The following is a 20,274-nucleotide window of genomic DNA, read 5'->3' as shown; positions in this document are numbered from 1 at the left end:
TTCAGAATTCTTGTCTATCCAAACACACGTCCACACGTCCACGCAAACGCAGCACCACCACGCCTAGAAACACCCGCACATTCACCGGAAGTACATATATAATACACGCGGAACCAGGTGCACTTCATACATCAAACATGGCGCAAGGAGCGCCGGCCAACGCTGGCAACAATGCCTTCAAGGACAAGGCCAAGCCGCAGGCAGTAAGGGAAGCCAACATCACCGCTGCCAGAGCGGTCGCAGATGCTATTCGCACCTCTTTGGGTCCCCGTGGTATGGACAAGATGATTCAGACGGGCAAAGGCGAGACCATCATCACCAACGACGGCAACACCATGCTCAAGGACATGAGCGTGATGCATCCCGCCGCGAAAATGCTCGTGGATCTGGCAAATGCTCAAGACATCGAGGCAGGCGATGGCACCACTTCAGTCGTTGTCATTGCCGGCAGTTTACTAGGCGCGGCCGAGCGTCTCCTCGCCAAAGGCATCCACCCAACAATCATCAGCGAGAGTTTCCAGAGAGCTGCCGCCCGAGCAGTAGAGATATTAGAAGAAATCTCCGTTCCCATCAATCTTGCCGACCGCCAAACTCTCCTCAAAGCTGCCTCCACATCGCTTTCCTCGAAGATCGTCTCCCAAGAACCCAAGCTGGCTCCTATGGCAGTTGATGCTGTCCTGCGAACCATCAACCCACAAAACGCTCAAAATGTCGATTTACGGAACGTGCGGATCCTCAAGAAGGCTGGCGGTGTGATCGATGATTCCGAAATGGTGGATGGGCTGGTCCTCAGCCAACAAGCAATCAAGAGTGCAGGTGGTCCCACACGGATAGAGAAAGCCAGAATAGGTCTCATCCAATTCCAGCTCAGTCCGCCAAAACCAGACATGGAGAATCAGATTGTGGTCAATGACTACAGGCAGATGGACAAGATTCTCAAAGAAGAACGAACATACCTCCTCAACATGGTCAAGAAAATCAAGAAGGCCAAATGCAACGTGCTCTTCATTCAGAAGAGCATCCTCAGGGACGCTGTGAACGACCTGAGTCTACACTTCCTCTACAAGCTAGGCATAATGTGCGTTAAGGATATCGAGCGAGACGAAGTAGAATTCATCTGCAAGTCGACAGGCTGCAAACCGATCGCCGACATCGACTCCTTCACCGAAGATAAGCTGGGCACGGCAGACTTGGTCGAGGAGGTTTCGAACCTGGGTTCTCGTTACGTGCGAGTCTCGGGTGTCAAGCATCCAAATCCGAATGCCCCCAAGACCGTCTCGATCGTGGCACGAGGTGCCAACACGCTGATCCTTGACGAGGCCGAGCGAAGTTTGCACGACGCCATGTGCGTGATTCGCTGTCTTGTCAAGAAGCGAGCTCTCCTGCCTGGAGGCGGTGCTCCAGAAATGGCAGTCGCGACGCAACTGAGCCAAGACGCGCTAACATCGCCCTATCCTGACAGCGTGTGCTTCAAGGCATTCGCCGATGCGCTGGAGATCATCCCAGTCACACTGGCGGAGAATGCAGGCTTGAACAGCATCAAGGTGGTGACGGAATTGAGAGCACGGCATACAAAGGGCGAGAAGAACGTTGGTGTCAGCATCAAGCGTGGTGGCGTGGGCGTCATGGGCGGAGACGACAAGAGCGCATCTGGAGAAGGAGTCATGCAGCCGTTGCTGGTCAGCACGAGCGCATTCGAGCTGGCAAGTGAGACGGTGAAGATGATTCTGCGCATCGACGACATTGCCTTGTCAAGATAGTGTGTGGACCATGCTGTACGAGGCATGATAAGCCCCAGCATGATCAGGTCTCCCTCCAGGAGTGTGATGGCAATCGCAAGTCAACCAAATTTTGACAAGCTATGCTATGGAGACAGCGCAGATCTTGCCAGCATTGCTTCACAGGAACCTGTCGCGGACACATACAATCCCGCATATGGAACTCGGGAGGGAGGAGACTGTTCTCACACGAGTCTTGTGCTGTCGTGAGCAGTGTATGTAGTGTTTAGCAACCCGAGTTGGCTGAGGTCCGTGGGATTGGTGTGGTTTCTTCGAGACGTCAGCGCAATCATGGCGGAGGTGGGAACGACTGCGGAACCAGGATTGTGATTGGCTCTGCCATCCGTCGCTTCCCTCCGAGACAGACTTTCACTTTCCCAATGCAAAGAAATGACGTTGCCTACCTTATCCTGTTTTGCTTTCACATCTGCATCTCCCAGTCGATTGATAGCAGTGGCATCGTCACGTCCTTGGACTCGACCACGTGACACGTTCGTAACATGCTCGTCGCCGGCATGGAGACACACCAGGAAGCTGTCCAGGCAATAGTATCCAGAGTCTCATCATTCTACGAACGAAAAGTCCCGTTTCGACTATACCATGCTTCCACCAATACAACTCAGACTCGCAAGGTTGACCCCAATACCGTTGTCGATACGTCCAAATTGAATCATGTCTTCAATGTGGATCTCGAAAAGATGACCTGCTTGGCGGAGCCGAACGTGGCCATGGACGAATTGGTTGACGCTGTGGCTCCCTATGGCCTTCTCCCACCCGTTGTTATGGAGTTTCCTGGGATCACTGTTGGTGGAGGCTTTGCAGGCACAGCAGGCGAGAGCAGTGGTTTCAAGTATGGCTTCTTCGATCGGATCGTAAACTGGATAGAGATGGTTTTGCCGAATGGAGAGATTGTGAGAGCATCGCCCACTGAGCGAGAAGATCTATTCCATGGAGCTGCAGGCAGTTTCGGGACCCTGGGAGTCGCAACGCTTTTCGAGCTCAGGCTTATCAAATCGAAACGCTACGTTGAGATGACCTATCACCCTGTCAATACCATTGCAGAAGCTTTGACCAAGATGGCCTCCGTTGTTAATGATCCGCTTAACGACTACGTTGATGGTATACAATACGGTCCAAAGAAAGGTGTCATTGTGACTGGAAGATTGGTGGATGAACCGTCCCCTGGCGTCAAAGTGAAGAGCTTCAGCAGAGCAGCCGACCCGGTACGTATGGGACCCGCCGCACTTCTGATTACTTCGCACACATCTGCTGACTGACCCTTCGTGTGACTTATAGTGGTTCTACATTCATGTAGACAGAACGACTGGCAGTAGCTCTGCAGAGATCAAGGAGGCCACTCTTGTCAAGGATTATCTCTTCCGTTATGACAGAGGCGCTTTCTGGACTGGCAAATACGCTTACCAATATTTCCTGGTGCCATTCAACAGGATCACGAGATGGGCCTTGGATTATTTCATGCATACTCGGGTAATGTATCACGCGCTGCACGCCTCTGGGCACGCCTCCAAGTACATCGTCCAGGATCTTCTGCTCCCACGAGGAGGAGTCGAAAAGTTCGTCGACTTCGTCGACACAGAGTTTGGCTTTCAGCCATTATGGCTATGTCCTCTCAAACGAGGCGAAGAAGTCCCACTCCATCCGAAGCTGGCACCAGAGCTGACATCCGATGACAAAGCTGTCTCATTTGTCAATATTGGAGTTTGGGGTCCTGGTTCGACAAACTACAGCAAGTTCATTCAGGAAAATAGAAGGCTGGAGCAGAAAGTGCGTGAGCTTGGGGGTATTAAATGGCTTTACGCTCAAGCCTTCTACACAGAGGACGAGTTTTGGTCAATTTACGACCGCAAATGGTATGATGCTCTACGGGAGAAATACCACGCGACATATCTGCTGGATGTGTACCAAAAGGTTGCGGTCGACTTGACCAAAGCTTCCGGCAGATTCGATACTTCGACATGGACTGGCTGGGCGAAGAGCATAGTCTGGAACGTCTGGCCTGTAAGCGGTGTCTATGGTGTCTTGAAGACGCTGTACCAAAGAGAATACCTGCTGGCGAAATAAAAAGGTGACGTGTAGAATACTACAACATCAGTTATGAGCACGCCGTGCCCATCCGACGAAGCGAAGTCTATATGTCCAAGTAGATCAGAGCTACCCTACGTAATCTGCATCAAAGTAAGCAGCACTGGCATAGTCGCTTCCGAGCACATCAGCAATGCCCACTGGCTCACTCAACTTAGTCGCAAAAGCCGCTCGGGTACCCTCACTTCCTTGTCCAGTGTTGCCGTACTCTCCGAATACAGCATTATCGGTTCTCTCGTCGCCACTGTTCCAAATTGACCACCCAGCAGAATTAATCACCGCCGAGAGCGCAGTATCCTGGAAGGCAACGCGAGCATACTGTCTCCAGGGTCTTCCGAGATAGTATGCTCCGCTCGAAACCGTGTTCCCCGAAGCCGCCGCAACGGATGACTTATTGATCACATAATAGCTGGCACTGCTGGAAGAGTCTCTTCCTGAAGCAGTGATGTATCCTTGCGACGCTTCCAAGACGCCAATGTCACATCTACAAGAGGAGAAATCAATGTTAGTCTTTTGTCATCGAAGCTTGGATATGTTTGGGAACAACGCACCCCTCGAACCAAGCTTGGCCCTCTTGTCCAAAGATAAAGTCTGTGGCTCCTTCAATGTAGCACTGGGCATATATCTGTGCACCAATTTGTGCGAGGATGGTGTCTTGGTATCTGGAGCGAGGCGTTGTTAGCAGCAAGAAGGATTTCGATATTTTCCAAGAAGATGTGGAACGTACCCGGTGAAAGAACAGGCGTAATAACCTTGATGCTGTTCATGAAGCTTGCGTGTCAGCTCTGACTCCTTCTTCAACATGCATATATGACGACTGCTTACCTCTGCGTAGGCGGAAAGTGCTAATGCTTGGCTACCTTTTCCATAGCTGTTCACAACATCTACATTGTAGAGTTTGAAGCCGCTGGTGTGGACACGGAGTGTGGCTGTAAGGTCGTTGTTGGATTGTGTCTCTTGACTCTCGCCCGCGGTGATGATGACTTCGTTGGAGCCGTACGAGGAAGTGTCTGAGGTGGAGCCGTAGATGGTCAATGGGCCGCTGAGTGAATCGATGTAGACTTGTTCCTTGTAAGTGCCGGGGTGAATGAAGATGATCTGCTCCTCTGATGACGAGGTCGACAGGGCATCAACTGCGGCTTGAATCGTCGAGTAAGTGCCGTTACCACCGACAACGAGAGCTCCAGATGGAGCGCTCGTGCGGCCTGCGGCTGCGGCAATGCCGAGCAATGGCCAGAGGGCGAAAAATGTCTTCATGGTGCCGCTCGTTATGGTAGTCGATCCTAATGCGGGAATATACTGCGAGGAACTGTTTTATCATCCGGAGAGCAGCATCAACAGAAAAGGAAGTTGCGATGTCAAGCGCCGTAGAAACACATTTTCGTCGGGTTCTGTCGAGCTTGTATACAACATGGAGATGTTCATCTACTCCGTCTGAGCAGGCGACATGGTTCTGACGCGATCCCCTGTGAAAACTCGTCGCCATCCGGCGTTCGTCGGCTAAACTAGGATGTCGACTAGAGCGGTGATTCTGATTGCACGAATCGATCAGATTTAAGCCGTATGTAGCATTTAATAGCAATTCTTGCTCCACTTTAGTTCGTCGGACTTAACCAAGGAATTCGTTAAGGGGATAGGACCAAAGTCTTGCTGTGAATTCTTCCGTCTGCGAGGTACTGCGGAGTATAATGTCGTTGCAGAAAGACGAGTATGCGCCTCGGTACAGTAACTTGCCCGAAACACCGGCCTGTCGCGTATAAAACACAAAATGCTGCCAACCACGGGTTAGTGGATCCACCCAAGCACATGACTCGTGTTCTTTCCTCGCAAAGTTGACTGAATTCCTCCAAGTCCTTCGACCTATATTTTTAAAAGAACGCGATATACGGATATAGAGATTTTAACAAAGAAATAAAGGGCATAGAATACCTTTTTTTAATTTAACTATACCTTTTAGTCTTTTAGATACAGGTATAGGAAATAGTCTTCGAATTCTATTACTAGGTTTCTCGGGTTACGTAAGAATGCTAAGCCTCCGCAGAGCTACGCACCGCCATTTCTTAATATACCGTATTGTCGCATTTTTAATAGTATAGAGCCCTCTAAGGTATTGTTTATCTATCTCTTATAGCAATAGTAATACGTAGAAAGTCGTAAGGTAAGGCGCCGCCGGCGCGTCGTAATAGTTATAGTACTAAAATGCCGCTAGCGACTAAGGTAAAGGTAAAGCAGCTATTCGAGGGCGGATTTAGCATTTAGGATATCTATAAGAAGTCCGGAGTCGCGGTTTCGACGCTATATCGATAGTATATAAATTATAACTTATTTAGCGAGTGTTACTACCTAATTCGAGGCAAATCGGGTCCGCAATTAGCGATAACGGCGGAGATGCGTAAGGTAAGTAAACTAATAGAAAGTTAATGTTTCTACTAAGTTATAAGCGCTAGTAGCTAGAAGAATACTAGTACTTAACTAATCGACCGGAGGCATACCTCGAAGAAATAGCTTACAAGCTATACGACAACTTCGATATAATAGTATCGCTAAAGACTATCTACCGTACTCTTACGAAGGTAATAAACTAGAGCCGTAAAGCCTCGCGCAAGATCGCCTTAGAGCGTAATACGAAGAATAGGGCGGTCTAGAGCGAGAAGTATAAAGATTAGCCTATCGAGAAGTTAGTGTTTATAGATAAGACTGCTTTAAATAAGAAGACTATATACCGCAAATATAGATAGTCTCTAAAGGGTATAGATTGCTACGACTTCTAGTATATATAGCGATAGAAGAGGATGTTAGTATTACCGGCTCTAACTATTAATAGATACCTACCTTATACTCTATATATAGAAGGAGCCGTAGATTAAGTTATATTCGATAACTAGCTCGAGAATAAGGTTTTACCTCTTCTTAAAGGTCGTAATATAATCTTTGTTATAGATAACTGCTTAATCTACTATAGCGATAACGTAGAAGATATTGTTACTTTAGCTAGCTATAGACTCGAGTATTTGCCGCTATACTTACTAGATCTTAATCTAATCGAACAGACCTTTAACGTACTTAAAATATAGATAAAGAAGAATAAGGACCGATAGAAGGAATACGCTAACTTTGCTAACTTTCTTGTATAGGCACTAGACTATATTGCTAGTATAGATGTGCGTAAACTCTTTAAATATAGCGGTTACAACGTTAATAGAGTTAAGCTAGATAATATATTACTTAGCTTCGACACTCTGCTAGTATAGCACTATACTACGTCTATAATATATTATAAAAATTAATAAGCTCCTTAAGAATATATATCTAAAGCTCCGTATTAATTTTCTTATTATAATATTGCAATATAGTAGTATAAGAACGTAAGGGAGGCTACTAGGCGTAAAGCGGATAGTCCCGCTTTATATATACTACGTACTTCCGGAAATTTTAGCGGAGATCTTAATAGCGACGACGGCGATTATAGCATATCTAGCGGAGGATAAATTAGGCCGTTAAGTCATCAATTTGGTAGTAAACTATTACTTAATCTCGCCTAATAAAAGTAGCTATTTCTCTATTATAAATATCGTAATCGCCTTATAAGCTAACCGCTCCTCTTAGCTAACTTCTGCTTCTAAAAGCGCTTTAGGCTATCTCTTATAGAGCTATAGTCGCCTTTAAAGAAGCCTAGCTCCTTCTATATCTTTATCGACAGCGTATATATCTAATTACAATTATATCGTTCCTTTATAAAGTAATCTTCTATCTTAATAAGCTGCTTACTGTCTTCTGCTTCTAACTATTCCGGTTGCTTTGCTACCTACTTAAAGAACTATCGTAGAAGACTTCGTAGCGGCGTACTAAGTATAGCAGCAACTCTAGTTAGAATAGGTAATTCTTACTAAGGTTGAGACTAAGACTAAGAAGCTAAAGTTAAGCTTAAACCTAGCTAGATATACTATTAATTAGCAAAGCTAGTAGCGAGGCTAAATGCTATCTTAAGAAGCTTAGAGTAATTAACCGGAGGTATAGGTATACCGCGATAAGGAGTATATAGATTTAGAGGCTATAGTAAAGCAGGCTCCTTCTTCGGCTTATCTCGTTTATTCTTAGTAAACAACTTTATCTAATTAATAGCCTTCTAAGGCGGGTTCTTTAATGTAACGCCTTCTTCGCTAGCGATATAGGCTTCGCTCTAGAGCTTAAAAGAGTAGTTGCTAAGCTATAAATAATGCCTCTAGGTGTCCGGCAAGTTAGGCGGAAGATAGTACTATTTGTTAATATTAGGACAGCCTACTATAAGGCATATGTTGTCGGCTTTAATCTTAGCTGTTCGATTACCTCTAGTTATACGCTTCTTAGTAATAAAAGTATTACTCTCGATAAGTTGCTAGTCGTTAGGCTTTAGCTTAGACTTCGGTAGAGCGATAGGAGGCGAGTCTTTAGCTATAGTAAAGAACTCTATATCTATACGGATAGTGCTAATATTCTTCGGATCGTTTCTATACTTAAATGCGGCTTTAAGGCCTTTCTCGTATATATCCGCTAAGGCAGTATTAGCTAAGAATCTAGCCGCTATAAGCAGTTACCTACCTAAGTTAAAGTTTTCTTTAAACTCGCTCTTCTTCGTTACTATTTTAGTAGTAGTAACGACAAAGCGGTTACTAATAAATAACCCCTTCTTCTACGCCTTATCGACGGCCTAGCGATAAGCATTATTACCGAAGCGAGTAGACTAGCTAGTACGATCCTCGTTAAACGATAAGACGAGGGTTTTGCCGGTATATAAGCGCTAGGTTTGCTTATATTAGAAGATATTACGCTTATCGCTAGATTTAGTCTCTATATCGTCCTTATCTATCTAAATACTATTAATTTTACGTTGCCGTAGCCGTAGCGCTAACTACTTTCTTCTAGGTAAAGCCTCGCCTATTTGCGTTAACTTACCTTTATTAACTTGTCTACTTATATTAATATCTACCGCCGTCGAGGCGTCCTTATTATCCTTCTACTACTACGCGAAGCGCCGGTAAGTATTAGCATCGTTTACTAGCGAGTCTATTAACTCTCGAAGCGCCTACGCTACGGTCTTCTTCTTCGTTACGCCCTTTTTTACTTTTATAGCCTTCTTAGGCGACGACTCGCGTTTATCGATAGTATTCTTATATACTAGTAACTCCTTCTCGACTAGCTTTTTTAATCGACTTATATACTTCGCGTCTTCGGTAGGTAACTAGCCTCGCGGCATCTCGAAATACTACTTTAGGAGGTAACTAGTACTATAAAGAAATACTATATCTACTAGCTCGGGCGGTAGCTATATAACTATTATCTTCTAGCGGTATAGGGATACGATATAAGGTCTATTTAAGTATAAGAGGAGCATTCTACCTAGTAAAATACATAGGGAGGCGCTAAGGCTCTGCTATTCTTGGCATTCTCACGTAACCCGAGAAACCCAGTAGTGCTGAGAAATACGCAGGCGTGACCGGATGGGGTTTGTCCTTTTTACATGCAAAACCGATATAGGTTTGACTTCGCTGATGAGTAGGCTCTTCGCGGCAGAGAGATTAGAACGCACTTGCTGAAGCTGGTTGAGAGTTTTTTGCACACGTTCATATTATATGGTACTAGCGAGCCACGCGTGGACGGTGATTGAGCAAGACCGCAGCGACACTCAAGCCTAACGAGATGTTTATTGCGAGTTGCAATCTCAATAGACGCTCGGATGGCTCGCATCTCGACCACACGAAGTCTCCCGGCCGCGTGTGCGCTATCGAGATGTCCCTCAGGCAGCATAAAACTCGGGCGTAGCTGTTCGCCTTTGGGATTGTCGACCGACTTGGGACCTTCGGCGTGCATTGTGTCTAAACGAGGCGTACTCTAAGCTCTTGTCTTGAACGGAGGGAGATCTTTGCCTAGAAGGATGAGGAGTTGTCGAGCCCGAATAAGACCGGGCTTGCTGGAGAATTGCGATCTGTCTTCGTGACGGCTTTATCGATGCCACTATCAGCGAGCTATGAGCGATCTCGCCAGCCCGCCCCTCAGGGGATCTTGCCACGTCGTGTCGACGGCCGTGATTTATGCCGCAGCAAGAGGAGTCCGCTTGCTGGGATGGTGTCAAAGACTCTGCAGCCAGTATTTGAGGAACTCTGAGGGAAGAACAGAATTCCATTTGAAGGAGATGCCACGGTCAGCACTTTCATGATCCTGACTGCTGACTGAAGATGGTGGCGAGTGGCCGCACACGGCCAATTTCCAGCCCGAGCGGAATGTGATAAATCAGAACTCTGCAAATGGAATGCAGTGCCATGTTCCTAGTGAAGATGAAGATCAGGCTGCCACTACCAGGCTACAGGCAATGAGCAAATGGAGCTAATGTGGATAGGCCCGTGGCAGATGTGGATGGTTCTCAAACCAGGACCGCCGTGTATATGGAGGAGCGAGTCACTGGCACCGTGGACACTCGTAAGTTGCATTTTCCAGAGATGTTGAATGACGGGAGTACCGACTCCTGTGATCAGGTCTTGCAGCTGATGTAGATAACTGCATCGTTGTTTGTCCACGGTCAGTGAAACACATGATTCCAGAGCCGGGTAGCATAATCAACGTGCTGGGGGAGCGAATAGTTTTGGGGCTGTTGGGTGTGGATCTTTCAAGGACTTCTCGTATCAATGGTAATGGTCGCGGAGGTCCTACTACGAGCGCCGTGTCGCTCTGATACGGGCAGCTGCGCCAATACGGCATGAGTGTTGCATGCCCGCAAATCACGCTTCCTAGCGATATCGAAGCGAACGAGTACTCGTGCAGGCCGTCCGCTGCAGCGAAACAGTCGGACGCGCATGGTAATCCTGCCGTGCAGCCGCTTGCGCGCCAATAGCAATGCGCATGAGCGTGATATGCTTGCTTTGGTTGTCAAGGCACAGGGCGTGCCGCGTGCCACCTGATGATGTTCAGCGAAATGTTGACCGCCGATTCACTTGACAGCGTCAGTATGCCAGGTGTAACACTGGCGCCGGCTCCATTTCAGCTGGTCGCCGTATTCCTGTTTACGAGTAATCATACCGTCCCGAGTCGAGCATGTCCCCGGCATGCATTCATTATTGCGCGGTTCGATCCGACATGACCATGCATTTATGCACAAACAAGACGGTGGCGAGGGCGAGGGCGAGGGCGAGGGCGGGGACGACAACAACACAGCACCTTGAATGAAGTCGTAATTGACAGACATGATCCACGGCCAACTTTTTAGGCACTAGAACGCCGTGTTGTCAGCCGCTTCTACCTATCGACGCTGTAGCTATTGCTGTTGCTGTCGTTGCCGCTGTAGCTGTAGCTGTAGCTGTATACGAAGCGAATGTTGCACAAGAACGTGGCTGACATCCGAAGGGCGATGTGATGCCGAGGGCAGAATGCGCATGCGGTGTCGCTACTGTACAGGCCTACCACGCGGACACGCCGATCTGCCAGCTGCTTCGTATGTACTGCCCAGGTGCTGTGCTGGTCGTGCTTGCAGCCAGCCAGGCTGTTATTATTGTGAACTTCACAATGCCATGGCCGTGGCGGCTGCCCATTCCCGTGACACTGCTTGTTTGTCAGCATTCTGCTGTCGCTGGATATCAGGAGGAGCAGTTCGGGTACAGATGATTCCAAAATCGCGATTCGCGCGACTGTCAGCCAGCCCTATCCGGGGTTCCATCAGTCCACTTCACCCCTCGCCTGCGCTCGGGGGATTAAGCCCCTTTGCGGGGCCTGTGCTCAGTCTAAACCGTAGATATACTGTAGATATGCGATATAATAATCTCAACTGTAGGCTTAAATAACAGCATTTCTCCGGTTTTCTAAAGCGGTGCTATTTATAGTAAGATACTATTGAAATCGGTGTGCTATTTGCTAAGGCTGCTAATAATTAGCCTCTATAGAAGAAGTGGGTCTCTATAGCAGAAGCGGATTCTACTATAGAAGTAGGTCTATAGTACGAGTTAGTCTATAGTATATATAGATCTATAGTATATATAGATCTACGGTTTAGGCTCTTATATAGTTTAGACATTTATACGGTTGCTTTATTTCATACGATTATAGTATACTATACAGGCTACCTAGTACGCTTAGTATACCCTGTTCCCTTGCCTGCCTACCTGCCTACCTACCTCGCCGACTGCTAGCTATCTAGCTATCTAGCTATCGAAAGCCTTAAGCGGTATTCTTAGTACGGAGCTTCGGTAGCTTCGGTCGTAGCGGAATAGAATGGCCTCGGTAGCTTCGGTCGTAGTGGAATAGAATAGCTCGGTCGTAGTAGAATAGAATAGCTCGGTCGTAGTAGAATAGAATAGCTCGGTCGTAGTAGAATAGAATAGCTCGGTCGTAGTAGAATAGAATAGCTCGGTTTATATAAAGGAGATCTACGCTCAAAGTTAGTATTATACTATAAGTATAGGCTTTAGACTTACTAAAACAGGAAGAGCGTACAAAGAGCGTATAAAGAGCCTAGGTTCTAGTTAGTCTAAGGCAGTATTTATTGCTAGAGTTCGTATACTATAGCAAGTGTATTTAATCGATTGTCGACGTATAAGCGTGCCTAGATACAGTTAGCATAGTACTTATTAACAACGTTGCAGTAGCGGCTATAGACCTTTAAAGGAACTATAGGTCCTAGTCGACGAAGAGGGTACGGTTACTGCCTCTTATATTAGCAGTAGTAGCCTTGCCCTTCGCTATCTAAAGGCCCTATCTAGTTACTAGCACTATCTAAATCTTGCTACTATTAATGCTATTAATACCGACAGTAACCTACTGCTTACTGCTAAGCTTATACACTAAAAGCTGCAGCATCGGGTCCTTACGGTCTATCTAAGCGATTATAATAAGCGCAAATAGTAAGATACTACGAGCCGTACGGTGTATAAAGATCTAATCGATGCGGCTAATATTAGTACCGCCGCGGTATCGAACAAAGTCTCCGCGGCGAAGGACAATGCGGCGTTAGGTAGGCTTATTATCGAAAGCAAAGCGCTTATACTAGTAAATAGGGTCGCTATTGTCTAGTATGCAATTTGTCCGGTTGTAGTCGTATTAGTATGCGGCTACAAGTGCATCTTTAAACGGCTTCTTTATACTATCGTTACGGATAGGAAGAAGCAAGAAGTCCTTATAGTAATACTGCAATAAGCGATCTCTAGTAGCGACGTTTCCGTAATTGTCGTTACTAAGAATAGTATCCGTACCGTTAAGGACCGAGCGGTCGTTAGGGCCTTATTTAGAGCGTAGTAGCACACTGTCGAATAGGTGTAGATTTCTATTAAATAGCCCGCCGATCTAAGCCGACAAAAGAGGCTCGTTATACTAATAAGCACCTGTTAGTAATAGTCGTATAGTTATTTTAAGACCTTATCGCTCGAGGAGGTCTTTCTTAGGCTTGTATTAGTTAGTAAGGTAAATCTGCTGCTTTATAGTCTTATGCTTAGCTTCGCTAGCGAGCATATTAAGATTACTAGCTATTGCGTACTTAGCGATAGTATCTATATAGTACTAGCTAATGTGAACGTTCGGTCGCTTTGCTATGCCTCGATACTTAGTAGCGCCTTTAGTCTCTTTCGGCTGCTAGTCTATATATAGACTAGGCGTCTAGCTAAGATTAGTGCTAGGAACAGGGATACTGTAGCTACGGCTGCGTTATCGTATGTATAGGTTCTTAATGTTTGAAATAGTAGCGCACTCTATAAGCTCCTAGAAGATCCGCCGCATAGCAATTATTTCAGTTATATAGTCGATGCGTTGCTAGGCTATAGACTTCTTTAATATAAGGTGTACGTTCGAGCGTACTAGAGTAGCAAGAAAGCGGACTACGATAGCTAATACTAGAACGTCGCTCGATTGAATCTAAAGCTCCTAAGCAAGGCTATTAGCAACCTAACTTAGTATAGTACTAGACTGTGCTACTAAGTCTCGCACTACATCCCGGAATAAGGGCTAGATATAAGAATCTTCTAGCTATATACGTCCTAGTATAGGCGCTAATACAGACTACCGCGCGTGCTTAGACAGGCTGTACTAAGCAAGGTAGTATAGCGGCGATTAGAGGCGGTTCTAACCTAGTAGTATAGGGAACTTGTAGATAGTCTTGCCGTATTCAATTTAAGCAGCGTTAGTTAGAATCTCTACAATGAGGACTCCGTAGAACATGCTAGTAATGCCTTTATATTCTAAATGTATAGGATCCGATAGTCGTATAAGAATAATATTAAGCGCTAGAGATAATTGCTAGAGTGCTAGGCTATCTCTAAGCATTCCGTATTATCGACTAAAGCTAGTTCGAGCGGTTAGCGCTATTAAAGCCATATACTAGCGTATACGCTCATTCTTATAATAAAAGCGGAGTTTAGAAGTAGCGAGGTTTCCTCGATCGTCTATATACGTATAACAGAATCGGCAAGATACGTTAGTACTAGGACCTAGTATACCGGAATTCTCTTACTGCTATAGCATATTACCGATATATACTATAGCAAAAGCGCAGATTACAGCCTTTCTATCTAGAAGCTTAAGCTCCTATCTAGCATTAAGACTCTTTAGTCGAGGGGCGATTATAGAGACAACATCTTCTATATTGCTACTATAAGGACTAAGGGTAAAGGGAAGCATATTCGATATACGATTGCGCTCCTAGAGAGGAAGACTAGCTATAATAATGTACTAGCCTATTAAAGATCGGTATATATTGCGATAGAGACCGAAGCTATTAATAAACATTAGGAATAGTGCTAAGACTACTCTTAGTCTAGTTGTATAGGTATCAAACTTAGCGAGAAGTTAATAACGGCTATAGACTATAATCTCTAACTCTCCTCGAATTAGGTAGGTCTAATAGATTAGACGAATGCGACTATTACGCGCGACTACGCGACGAACGACGAAGTCGAAGCTATCCTACGGTAGTGCCGTCGATGTAATCTTACTATCGTATAGATAGTGTACTGCGATAAGACCTAGATCGAATAGTCGCATATCGGATTCGAGTACAAAGTAGTATTAGCCTTCTAGTTGAAATAGCTCGTTACTAACAGTATCGTTAGCAATGTTCTAGCGAGTGTAAGTAGGGAGGGTATTAAAGGAAAGTAATAGTACGATTTGTACAACTACCGAGCCTTTGCTGCCTTAATAATTACCTTTCGGATTGCGCTTAGTTAGCTCGCGATTATCGATCTATACGGCGACAACGCGACCGGTATAGGCTTAAGTCGTGCTATAGTTGCAACTAGCATCCTAGCAGTAGAACCGGACAAAGTCTAATAGAAATATTAGACTACTAGGCATACCGACAAACTGATTCTAGTTAATAGAGGGTGCTAGTATAGGCTCGTTAGCCCCGTCGTCTATTCGAGGTGTCTTTCTAGCCCGAGCCTTCTTCTTTAGCTCGTAGAGTAGTATTAGACCACGTACTAGCGTAGAAGAATATACTGTCTAAGGTGCGCCTTACCGTACTAGATACCGAGCGAAAGCACTAGAAGTAATTCGTATAGAACTAGCCTATACTCGAGATTGATATAACTTAGTAGGAACGTCGATAAGGTACGCTAGTCCGCTATGTATAATCTTGGCGATGTTTGAGCTTAATAGTCGGACGAATAGCTTCTATAGGTCGAAGAAGAACAACTCCTTAGATCGCTTAGAGGTATCGGATCCTAGTACTGTTAGCAGCGTCTTCTGCTTCTATAACGGGATTTCTTAAAACCGTAGCTCGAGGAGTAGAAGTACTAATTTTAGATACAACTTAATTGTATCGATCGACTTCGGTAGGTTAGTGAGTTTAGTACCTAGCACAAGAGCTATAAAGATCTTAAACAATAAGGCATAATTAGACCGAGAGATGCTAACGCTTTGCAACTATAAGCCGAAAGCTATCTTAAGGTCGTCGATAGCGTTAACCCTACAGCCCTTCTTCTAGTTAAGAACTCGAGACTAATTAAGAACTAAAGGTAGTAGCGGCGGCATTATTGAACTAGGTTGCTAAGTCGAGGGTTACTAAGTCGAAGGCTGCTAAGTCGAAGGCTGCGGAGTCGAAGAGGCTTCTACTTTATTAGCTTCGTACTCTTAGCCCGGTATAGCGGTAGCTTCCTAGACTCGAAGAGGCTCCTTATCCGGTAGGATTTAATATTCCGCTGCTTAAACAACCTCCTCGATAGTAGGCTTATTAATGTCTTCGACTACTTAGGCTAATACAAGCTACAAGCTAAGCAGTTTAGTAGTTATTCGTGCTATAGGATTAGCAACTTCCATTTAGATTAATTCCTCCTTATTAGCGTATTCAATGCTTAGAACAATGTCGTCTATAGCTAGTAAGACGCTCGAGTCTACGGCACCTTTATCTTAATCCTTAGCGCCTTTATCTCCTTCGCGAGCGCGCTTCGTTCTAGTCGGAGCAGGTATCGGAGTAGGTATCGGACTAGGTACGCGTATTGTACTATCTTAAGCAGAGGAAGCGCTAGCGAATCCAGCTATTAGCTAAGAGGTCGCTTACTCGTTAGGCTTGACCTTTAGTACGCCTCGCGGTAAGAAGGTAAAGCGCATTGTCTCGAGTAGTAAGTGCGAGGGTGTATTAAAGGTCGCGGGTATATATAATTAGGGCTAGAGGTTATAGTAGTAGTAGTTGTTGTTAGAGGTTAGTAGGTAGATATAGGTATTTGCTACGGAAGGTATATACGCGCTTTAACGCGCTAACCCGAATACGCGATATATACTTCGCGAGTAAATACTGGACGCGTAAATAAGTGTATCTGCCCTTCGTCTAAGCTAGAGATGTCTTATAGGTATAGTTTGTTCTTACTTGTATACCGGAGGTGTTGAATGCTAGTTTCACCCTAGATTGTAGACCTAGATTGTAGACCTAGATTATAGACCTATATAAAGCGGACAGTACCTAGGTAAGATCTATAAGGAGCAGCAGTCAGTGTATATTAATAGTTGTTTATCATTTAGGTATTATAAACTAAAAAAATGCAGCAGTAGCTGTATAGCGCAGCCGAAGCAAAACAGCAAAAAAAAAACAGCAAAGCTACTAGCGCTATCGCTTAACTAAGATCTAAGAAAATACATTATAAATAAAATAAGAATAAAAAGGCCTATGCCTTTAGAGGCGGAAGGGCTATAGGCCGCTTCTTAGCCCGCTTAGAGCCAGCAAGGTTCTTTCTCTATTATATAGTTAGCATTTCTGCAATACTAGAAAGCTATCGATGCGGAACGATACATACCTTGCGACCCTTATCGCTAGCACCGACCTTAGTCGGCATAACCTCCTTAAAGTCGGAGCGCACTACCTTGTCGAAATCTGTATCGATACTATATACTAATTAGCTAATAGTCTAATAAATACTAGAAGGTAGATGCTAGAAGGTCTTACGGGTAGCTGTTATATGCCTCTATAAGGGCTTTATTCGCGTTAGCGCATTGCTCGCCTATATACTATTAGCTCTATCTGTGTATAGCAATTAGCATTACGAGCAACAGTATATACATACTAAGCTTCTTGTCGGCTCGAGTGGCCGTAGCTACCTCCGAGTATAGAGCGCGATACTACCCTATAAAAGATTAGTATACTCGCTAGATCTAGGAGCTTCGGAGGTGTCGATTTATAAAGCTTATAATAAATAATACTCCGAGAATTATGTATACTATATTGAATAACATATACTAGTAGAAGGCTTTGCCCTAAGGGCCGGACTAGTCGACATCTAGGCGACCTTTTATATACTTAAAGCTATATAAATATCTATATTAGCATCGTTTATTAAAGAGTATATTATATTAAAAGAAATAGGAAAAAGGACATTAGTATTATAATACTTATACAACGAAGAACTCGTCTTCGCTAAAGCGCTCGTCGAAAAATTCGAGCGTCTCTTTACTATTTAGTCCTATAAGGGACGAGTCTTCGTCTATTAGCTTTTCAACGTATTTCTATATCTATATTAGCTGTATCTAGAAACAAGCGAGGGTTCAGAACTGGAAGATTCGAGATTATACTATAGATTGGTAGGCTTCGGAACTATTAAGTTTAGGACTAATCTAAAAGTGCAGCTCAACTTATAAGTTTAAACATAAGTTAAGCAAAAAAGATATAAATAGGCGGGCTAAATAGGGGATTAGGGATCAACTTATACGACAGTTTCTAATAGTGTCCGACTTTAAGGTGCGGGTATTAAGGGCTTTGCTCCGAGCCTAGGCATATAGTATCTTGTTCTCCTTAAAGACAGCATCTCTATAAATTTCTTTAATAATATTATCCTTTGTTTTATATCCACTAGTTTCGAAATACATCTATTTAAACGCTTAATTAAGTAAATCACGCTTGTTAGTCTCAGCTTTAAAGGCTCGAGACTCAGTAGCTAAAGGAATAGGAAGGGACTTTATAGGTAATCGCATATAGGGGTATTTCGTATAAAAACGCAAGTGCTCTCGTAACTGTAATCTGTTAGCCTACTGCACTATATTGCCGCCGCCTATTTATATGTAAAGGCTTAGCAAACAACTAAATAGATAAATAGTATAGAGGTACTGCTATATTAGATATAGTCGTAGTAGAAAGTTTGAGCTAGATTCTAAAGCTATATATATTCTAAAGCTAGAGTCTGAAGCTAGAGTCTAAAGCTAGAGTCTGAAGCTAGAGTCTGAAGCTAGTATTGTGCAGACTAATACTATATAGGAATGACAAAGAGTGTAGGATATAATATACCGGTGCTTCTAGTAGTAGCCGCTACGGCGGCTATGCTGCTAATTATACTACTGCTACTGCTGCTAGCGCTAGTACTATCTCTACTATGTCGAATCGTGTGCGCGGGTCTAGAAAATCGGTATATAAAGGACTTGGTACGCGTAAAGGAAGATTACATACTACAATAGCATAAAGTCGGAAATACGGGTATCTATATCCCTAGCCGCTTAGCACCTATTCCTATTGGCCGCTATAGTAGAAGTGGATCTCTACGGTTTAGAAACCTCTACAGCAGGCAGACTAAACAGTATATACAATATCAATGGTATATAGCCGATATGCTAGTGTGCTACAGTTTATAATTGTAGCTACAGTTAGCATTGGAATTGCTGAAATCTTACAGTTATTTCTTACCCCATGCCCGCGCTAAGGCTATACGCAAAATCGGGATTTGTTAGTAGGCCACACGCAAAACTCGATCAAACGTACATTATAACGCATATATAATAGGAAGCTAAGTATAAGTGCGATTATAGTTAAGAAGTAGTAGATTTCCGGTATATTAACGACTAAATTGCGACGGTATGCGGTTACGTATATAGTTAAAATAGACCTATACTCGGCCTCCGCGTATACCTCGTATTAACTATATAGTTAATTACCTTACAAGTCGGCCTATATATCTATTATATAATTGCTATCTTTTCTTGTTAGCTAAATAGCTAACTACTATATCTACTATCTACCTCTTTAAGCTTAATAGGGTTACTCTTACTGCTAGCAATTACAATAGCGCCTCTATAACGGTTAGACTTCTTCGGAGCTTCGTAGAAATAGCGCTTGCTTTATATAGACTCGTAGTAGCGGCGAGGAGGTACTAAATAAGGCTAAATTATAGTATATACTATATCTTCGTTAAGTAGCGCTTCGTCTTGTTATAGCTAGTCTAATCGTGTATTAGGCTCTTACGCAAATAGGCTATTTAGTTATCGCCTTAGCTTAACGGTCTATACTAGAATATCGCCTTCTTCGTAGTTATAAGTATAAGTCGGCAGTTCTAGTATCTTTATCGGACTCTACGTATATACTATATCGCCGCCCTCGGTAGAGTAAGTAGAGCGCCTATAGAAGTAGATATTCTTAGTATATAGATCGCTAGTCTTCTTTAATATAAGGTTGTTATTTAAAGCGAGAAGTCGCTTATCGAAGACTCGTCGTAGCGGCTTATCGATAGCCTACAATTTAACGTCTATCTACTTAGTCTTGCTATTGTTATTAAATACGACTCGGAATACCTTACTATACTTAAGTCGATAGGTGCGTGCCTTGTTATATACACTCTATGCCTCTTAGAGCATCTTCCGGCGGTCGTTATTAGCTAGGTCCTTATCTTGTTATATAAGTTGTAACTATAATTTATTTGCCTCGATAGTACCTACTCTTATAAGCCGATTAGGTTGCTCCTTCTAGCGCTTCTTTATACGCTTAACTAGACTCGTAGACTAGTATTTGCGCTTATATTCCTTGCCTTTACAAATAGCGGCGCTAACTAATATCTCGTAGGCTCTTTTAGCGTCCTTTATAGGCGACGAGGAAAAGGGGTTAAATATTAATAATAGGTCGATACCTTCCGGAACTAGTTTTAGATAATAACGTCGGAAGCTCTTACGAGCTTGTATAGCCTTACGAGACGCTCTA

General features: G+C 44.2%; 5 protein-coding genes across 5 annotated transcripts; 3 read left to right on the top strand and 2 right to left on the bottom strand.

Moving 5' to 3' along the window:
* Window positions 1-50: 50 nt before the first annotated feature.
* Window positions 51-1,449, top strand: MYCFIDRAFT_209676 (uncharacterized protein; the record flags this gene model as incomplete). Its single annotated transcript, XM_007923044.1, has 1 exon — window positions 51-1,449. A coding segment is annotated over exon 1 (1,311 nt), but the record flags the coding sequence as incomplete, so codon positions are not given.
* An 844-nt stretch (window positions 1,450-2,293) lies between these two features.
* On the top strand, window positions 2,294-3,860 carry MYCFIDRAFT_27526 (uncharacterized protein; the record flags this gene model as incomplete). The annotated part of the gene is made up of 2 exons (XM_007921634.1): window positions 2,294-3,001; window positions 3,075-3,860. The coding sequence occupies 2 exons, from the start codon at window positions 2,294-2,296 to the stop codon at window positions 3,858-3,860; spliced, it is 1,494 nt and encodes a 497-aa protein (XP_007919825.1).
* Window positions 3,853-5,275, bottom strand: MYCFIDRAFT_48229 (carbohydrate esterase family 8 protein). The gene is made up of 4 exons (XM_007921832.1): window positions 4,707-5,275; window positions 4,609-4,640; window positions 4,433-4,543; window positions 3,853-4,365 (listed from the first exon to the last, which is right to left on the bottom strand). Exons 1-4 carry the CDS (start codon window positions 5,136-5,138, stop codon window positions 3,951-3,953), a joined length of 990 nt encoding a protein of 329 aa, XP_007920023.1. The 5' UTR covers window positions 5,139-5,275; the 3' UTR covers window positions 3,853-3,950.
* Window positions 5,168-5,717, top strand: MYCFIDRAFT_169724 (uncharacterized protein; the record flags this gene model as incomplete). The annotated part of the gene is made up of 6 exons (XM_007923043.1): window positions 5,168-5,230; window positions 5,253-5,372; window positions 5,403-5,446; window positions 5,481-5,554; window positions 5,586-5,630; window positions 5,671-5,717. 6 exons carry the CDS (start codon window positions 5,168-5,170, stop codon window positions 5,715-5,717), a joined length of 393 nt encoding a protein of 130 aa, XP_007921234.1.
* A 3,589-nt stretch (window positions 5,718-9,306) lies between these two features.
* Window positions 9,307-18,995, bottom strand: MYCFIDRAFT_169723 (uncharacterized protein; the record flags this gene model as incomplete). Its single annotated transcript, XM_007923042.1, has 15 exons — window positions 9,307-9,370; window positions 9,403-9,715; window positions 9,769-9,784; window positions 9,821-9,847; window positions 9,874-10,016; window positions 10,058-10,087; window positions 10,116-10,183; window positions 10,215-10,412; window positions 10,447-10,667; window positions 10,697-10,772; window positions 10,810-10,885; window positions 10,920-11,121; window positions 11,160-11,549; window positions 11,574-11,607; window positions 18,991-18,995. 15 exons carry the CDS (start codon window positions 18,993-18,995, stop codon window positions 9,307-9,309), a joined length of 1,863 nt encoding a protein of 620 aa, XP_007921233.1.
* Between the last annotated feature and the right edge of the window lie 1,279 nt (window positions 18,996-20,274).

This window comes from Pseudocercospora fijiensis (genome assembly GCF_000340215.1).
Source record: "Pseudocercospora fijiensis CIRAD86 unplaced genomic scaffold MYCFIscaffold_1, whole genome shotgun sequence".
NCBI classification, from domain to species: domain Eukaryota; kingdom Fungi; phylum Ascomycota; class Dothideomycetes; order Mycosphaerellales; family Mycosphaerellaceae; genus Pseudocercospora; species Pseudocercospora fijiensis.
The sequence above is the reverse complement of the archived record's forward strand: the minus strand, read 5'-3'. Positions and strand labels throughout refer to the sequence as shown.